This window comes from Gracilinanus agilis, chromosome 3 (genome assembly GCF_016433145.1).
Source record: "Gracilinanus agilis isolate LMUSP501 chromosome 3, AgileGrace, whole genome shotgun sequence".
NCBI lineage: Eukaryota > Metazoa > Chordata > Mammalia > Didelphimorphia > Didelphidae > Gracilinanus > Gracilinanus agilis.
In genome coordinates this window covers 164,959,343-164,965,653 of record NC_058132.1, presented here as the reverse complement: position 1 = coordinate 164,965,653, position 6,311 = coordinate 164,959,343, and the positions used below count along the sequence as shown (strand labels likewise).

Here is a 6,311-nt window from a genome sequence, read left to right as displayed (position 1 = left end):
AGAGAGAGAGAGAGAGAGAGAGAGAGAGAGAGAGAGAGAGAGAGAGAGAGAGAGAGAGAGAGAGAGAGAATACCTCAAGGTGTGGATATGGATTTCACTGGTGGAAGATTACTCCATGATGGTGGAATAATTACACTGGGACTCTAGGGTAGTGTGACTTAGAGTGAGAACATATCTGTGAGGTGTGAAGATCTAGATTCTCTTTCTATCTGATGAGGTAACATGGATAATGTTCCTTCCTTGCTTACCTCTTTGGTGTTGCCTCTTTGGTGCTGAGTTCCTTTGAGCTTATCAGATCAAGTATACCTCATGAAAGCTCAATTAGCTCCTTAACCTAAGGGTTAGACTGCTAACCTTTCTACCTCCTTTCTCTTCCTCCATATTCTTCCTTCCATCTCTAGGCGTGGATTTATCATGGGTATCTGGAACTCCCACACATCTGTGGGCAACATACTGGGCTCCCTGATTGCAGGTATCTGGGTGGATTCCGCCTGGGGCCTGTCCTTCATCGTGCCTGGCATTATCATCGGTGTCATGGGCCTCATCAGTTTCCTCTTCCTTATTGAATGTGAGTGGAGAACAAACTCCTAGGCTGCCTTTTCTTTCCCGGGATTCTCTAATGGGCATCACACTAAATTTTTGTTTTTCTACCCTGAAGATCTTCCCATACTTATGGGACTGAGAAAAGGAGATGATTAATGATAACTCATATTTGTGTAGCACTTTTAAGTTTAGGTGTTTTCTTCATAACCAAGCTATGAGGAACATAGTGCTAGCATTCTGTCAGTTTTATAGATGAAACCAAGACCGTAGAAAGTCATTTGCCATTGGCCAAAATAGCAAATAAGTGATAGAGACAGGATTTGAACTGGAGGTCTCTTGACTTTAAATCCATCATCATTATGAAGATCAAGTGAGACACTGGCTATAAAAAGCACTTTCCAAACCTTTAAGTGCTAAATAAGTGAGAACTATTATTATTTCCAGATGTAGTGATTAACAATGCTTCAATTTATGGGGCCTTTTGCTTTTTTTAAAAAACACTTTCACATTCATTATTTCATCTGATTCTTACAGCAGTCTTGTGATAGAGGTAGGGAAATTAGCAATTATCTCTACTTTATAGGTAAGGAATTTGTGCCAAAAGGTAAAGCAATTTGCTCAAGGTCACAGGACTAGCTAGAGACAGTTGGGATTAAAATCTAAGTCTTTTGCCTTCCAGGCAGCTAGGTAATACAGTGGACAGAGCACTAACCCTGGAGTCAGGTAGACCTGAGTTCAAATTCTGATTTAGACACTAGATAGGTGACCCGGGGCAAGTTGTATAACCCTGTTTATCCCAGTTTTATCTGGAAAATGAGCTGGAGAAGGAAATGGCAAACCATCCTAGGATCTTTGCCAAGACACAACTAAAATGACTGAACAACTCCTGCTTCCCAATCCACTATTCCTTTCTTTTAAGTCCCACTGTTCTCCTTTTCTTCCTCCTTAAGGAAGTACCAAAGTACCAAAACTCTAAACTGGTTTGAGCTCAGTAAAAAGGTGTTCCAGAATTATAGAGCCTGACCTTCGGTAACTCAGATCTCTACCTTTTCTTTCAGACCCTGAAGATGTGGACTGTGCCCCACCCCAGCACCATGTGAGTATGAACCGTCCCAGAAGTGGTTGGTTTCTTGAGATTTGGTTGCTAGAAATAGCAAGCTAGAAGAAGAAGTTTGGAACCAGTCAGTTACTGAACAGTTAATCCTTGCCTTTCACATCCTCCTTCACATTTTACCACCTAAATCTCCATCAAAGGGAGGGCCAGCCACAGTCCATCAGTGAGTTCTGTAGGAGGATCCCTTGAGGCCTGTCTGTAACCATGAATTTAAGCCCCTGACCCTGACCCTTGGGCCTATTCCTTTCAGTCAGGGATCTCTCAACCCCTCAGGTAATAATGGTGAGTAAGTCTGGATTTCCATTCTGTGGGAGGGAGTAGTGCCAAAATCCCATTCCCCACCTTAAAGGCCTTTTCCCCACCGTGTTCAGAACGGGCCTGCCAACGACCTGGGTACGTCTGTGGATTCAGTGATTGGGCACTGTCCTGAGAGGGAGAGTGGAACTGAAAATTCTGAATGTTCCAAGGACCTAACTGAAAAGCCTGGGGCCATCAGTTTCCTAGGGGCACTAAGGATTCCGGTGAGTAAGGGAGGTTTGGAAGGGATGGAGGTGGTGGAATGGATGACTAGTGCTTGAGTGGTTATTCCAGATATTTGATTGTATAAGGGGTTGAGCAAAAAAAGGGTACCCTGGAGCTGGTGCCCTGAGATCAGTGAAGAGAGAGTCCCTTGGCACTATCCCCACTGCCCCTTTACTTTCCTCCAGGGTGTAGTGGAGTTCTCCTTGTGTCTGCTTTTCGCCAAGCTGGTCAGTTATACCTTCTTATTTTGGTTGCCCCTCTACATCGTTAATGTGGGTAAGTGCATGTGCTAGGTGGAGAAAGTAGGGTGATGGGTAGAGGGAAGAAATAGGAAAAGTTAGAAAATAGCATTTGGAAGTCTGATATGGGAAAGGGGGTGGATTGCTCAGGCATTCTGTATGTGGTTTAGGTCTGGGGACAAAATTTTTCTGGAATCCAGCTTGCGAGAAAAGCAAGAGGCTTAGAAATTTGATGCTGGGGCTTTTAGGCACTCTTCCTTCCTCTGCTTCATATCCCTAAGTCTATAGAATGCAAGCATCTTCCAGCACATTATATTCTATCTTTTGGAGAAAGGTTGGGAATTAAGTAATGAACCATGTCTTGCATTTTCCTTTCCTTCTGTTCCCTATTCTGACTTTTAACCTTCTATCCTCAAATCTAACAAGAACTCACTTGAAGGCTATCTGACTCTGTTTCGGTGGTAAAAATGGAGGCTTTTGGGGTAAAGCCTATAGCTGTTTGTAACTAACCACTAAGTTGGTTTATAGCTTTCTCTGTCAGAGGGAGAATTCATCCTCATTTGGAGGATCATTGTGTTCTGTGCCAGTACCAGCTCTGCTCTGGCACATTGTCCCAAACCCGGGCATCCAGTAGATGCATCTCTCCATTGGCTGGCTGGACCCAAGATCTGTTCAGTAGCTATTCAGGACTAAGAGCCGTACTCACTGGAAACCTAGGTCCCCCCGGGAACATGTATAAAACAAGATAGAAAAGGAGTCCACTGTTAGCTTTCTTGTCTTAAAATTAAAGCTGCAGCAAGGCACACCGTTCTCCATCCTTTATCCACAGTTTCCAAGACCCTTTGGGCTTCTCATCATTCCTCTTCTCCTTCTAGCCACTCCAGGGATGGGAATTCCAAATTCCCTCAGGACCCCTCTGAACCATTCCTTAGCCCCCAAGCTCCTCCAAACTGCCTCTTCTATCATCAGCAACAATCCCTCTTTTGGCCTCTCTGACTCCTGCCTTTTTTAAACATTCTAGCAACTTTGAGCAGTGTGGGAATTGGCCAAGATAAACTCTGAGTTTAGCTTCTCCCAAAGTTCATTTAAGGGGCTTTCTTCAAAGATAGCTGCAGAATGATATGGGTGCTGTTCTTCAGTGCTCTGTGAAATCAATTCCTTCTTTGTTCTTTGCTTCCAAGTTATGCATTCTAGTCAGCTGGTTGTGCTTCTTTTAAGCTTATGGTCAGGTTTTTTTTTTTTACTCAGTTCTTACTCTTTTGTTTTCTCCACAGCTCATTTTGGACCCAAGGAAGCTGGTGATCTTTCTACCCTATTCGATGTTGGCGGCATAATAGGTCAGGCTCTCTATCTCTCTTTTTCTCAGAGGGTTAGATCACTTCTCTTGGACAGAGAGTAGAGTAGTATAGGGGAGGGGAGGGAAGTACATGGTCAATAAGGTTTAACCTAGTCAAGTAGATTTAGAGGAGAGGACATATGCCCAGAGAATTCCTGGCCGGCCATGTGTCTTTTGGGAAAACTATTCCTCCTCATACTTGTTTCTGCATTTATATTGGGGTTTGTAAGGAAGGGTGGAATGGAGAGAACCCTTTGTCCTGGTCTTGAGGCTGTGGTAACGTAAAAGACTCAAAGGATAGTGGGGTGATGGAAGAGAGAGCACTGCTTCTATTGGTGATTGCAGTGGGTAGTAAGGTAGACTATGTGTTACAGGTGGCATCCTCGCAGGGCTCATCTCTGACTATATCAATGGCAGGGCCATTACCTGCTGTGTCATGCTGATTGTGGCTGCCCCTCTGGTTAGTCTCTTATCATTTTGGGGGGATGGTTAGATGAATAATGGGGGATGTCTACATGGAATAAATAGTTGGTTAATCATCAAGAGGACTGGTAGAGTAGGAAGAGAAACACGTGGGGAACTTGGGGAACTATCTAGCTTAGAGAATAAGGGCTGATTTTGTGTCTGGTGGGATTAGGGAATGGGAATAGGTTACTGTGGAAGAGAGGAAGGCTACTGAAGTCAGACAAAGAGGGAATTTGGGCTTACATTTGTAACAGGAAATTTAGGTTAGATATAAACTTCTAAACATTAGATTCCTAAAGGAAGTCTTGGAATCTGTTCTTGGGGGGCAGAGATCCCTGTCCGTCTTAGGAGGGAGAGGACAAGATGACTGGGGATTCCAGGATAGAAAAGGGTCATGTCAAGATTTATGGGCTACAGGACCTATAGAAAACAAGTGAAGATAATAACCTTTTTATCCCATGCCCTTTCTTCTCGCTTCTCCCAGCTCTTCCTTTACAACTATGTTGGTCAGAATGGCATTGGCAGTTCTGTAGGTGAGGCTGCAACTTCAGTTCTTCCAGATTTCCCTGGTTGTCTATGGAAATGGACCAAGGAGGGAAACACTTGGTTTTCTGAGTACTCAAAATGCCCAGGCGTAGACTGGGGGTAGGGATAAAGAAGAGGCCAGGAATCCAATTCAATGCTTTGGAGTGTGGACTAGGGGTGGAGGTAGAAGGAGGGACTAGGAATCCAATTCTGTGGGGGACAGTTTTTAAAGACTGGGAGAAGTGTCCAGCTATTTAGCCTTAAGTAGAGATAAACACTATCTCTGTCTCTACCTTCTAGTGATGTTGATTATCTGTGGGGCTTTGGTCAATGGGCCTTATGCTCTCATCACCACTGCTGTCTCAGCTGACCTGGTAAGCTCAAGGAAACTGGGAACTGGTACGTCCTAATTGAGCATAAGCCCACAGAAGGTCCCCGACCTCCATTGGCCCCATTTGATTAGGGGAGGGAATTGTTTGCAAGATTTGGCTAGAATCTGGCCTCAGACACTTCCCAGCTGTGTGACCCTGGGCAAGTCACTTGACCCCCATTGCCCACCCTTGCCAATCTTCCACCTATGAGACAATACACAGAAGTTAAGGGTTTAAACCAAAAAAAAAAAAAAAAGATTTGGCTAGGTATCTCTCTTCTGGTCTCATCATGTCCATCCCCTCCCCTTTTGTTCAGTACCAGGCCATATATTGTCTGGAGAATGTTTTCCCTTCTGACTCAGACTTGGGGTCCTCCCCACTCTCTCCCAATAACCAGCATCCACCTCGCTATGAGAAGCGTCTTTTTGCTCATGCTGAGGCTGATGCTCTCCTTGATGAACCTGCCTACACCGTGTGCCCAGCTTAAGTAGCAGAGATGCAAGTTGCTATGATGGATCTTTGATTCTCCTCCCTCTGGTCTCCCCAGGGCACACACAAGAGTCTGAAAGGCAATTCAAAGGCACTTTCTACGGTGACGGCCATTATTGATGGGACTGGCTCCATAGGTCGGTGTGCTCTAGCGAGCTCCTTTTTCTTCCCGCTCCTTCTCCCAAGCAGTTGGGCCCTGATCTTTTCCACTGGGCAGACGGACACTGAAGTTGGGGTGGGTTGGGGGAAGCAGCCGAGTTGTGGGGAGAGTGGCATAGCAGAAGAAACTGAGGGCAGGGCCATCTTGCCTTGTTCTTCACACTGTCTATGTGCCCTTTCCAGGTGCTGCTTTAGGGCCCCTGCTGGCTGGACTCATCTCCCCTACAGGCTGGAACAATGTCTTCTATATGCTCATCTCTGCAGATGTGTTGGCTTGTGTGGTAAATGACTTTTTGGATCAAGAGCGGGTATGGGGAAGGGCCGCTTGGTCTCAGCCCAGTGTTATGGCACCTGAGCTATTTAGTAAGGGACTCTGCGGGCAGAAATCGGCACAAGAAACTCTGGGACCGTTTAGAAGTGGCTGTACTTTGTGGCGGGTTTTCGTGTCTTTTTATCTAACTCAGGGATGTATTACATTCTGCATATAATTCACCACTCAGGCTTACTAGCCTTTCACTGTAATTAATCAACAAATATTTATGGAATGT

At 45.1% G+C, this 6,311-nt stretch overlaps 1 protein-coding gene across 1 annotated transcript in view; it reads left to right on the top strand.

The window, feature by feature from the left end:
• Positions 1 to 6,311, top strand: part of SLC37A2 (solute carrier family 37 member 2) — a 33,725-nt gene that overhangs the window by 26,870 nt on the left and 544 nt on the right. Inside the window, exons 7-16 of the mRNA XM_044666186.1 lie at positions 402 to 568; positions 1,602 to 1,639; positions 2,029 to 2,178; positions 2,365 to 2,455; positions 3,693 to 3,755; positions 4,129 to 4,214; positions 4,704 to 4,752; positions 5,045 to 5,118; positions 5,663 to 5,741; positions 5,947 to 6,044. Of these exons, the coding sequence (XP_044522121.1) occupies positions 402 to 568; positions 1,602 to 1,639; positions 2,029 to 2,178; positions 2,365 to 2,455; positions 3,693 to 3,755; positions 4,129 to 4,214; positions 4,704 to 4,752; positions 5,045 to 5,118; positions 5,663 to 5,741; positions 5,947 to 6,044 (895 nt within the window). The remainder of the gene's footprint in view (positions 1 to 401; positions 569 to 1,601; positions 1,640 to 2,028; positions 2,179 to 2,364; positions 2,456 to 3,692; positions 3,756 to 4,128; positions 4,215 to 4,703; positions 4,753 to 5,044; positions 5,119 to 5,662; positions 5,742 to 5,946; positions 6,045 to 6,311) is intronic.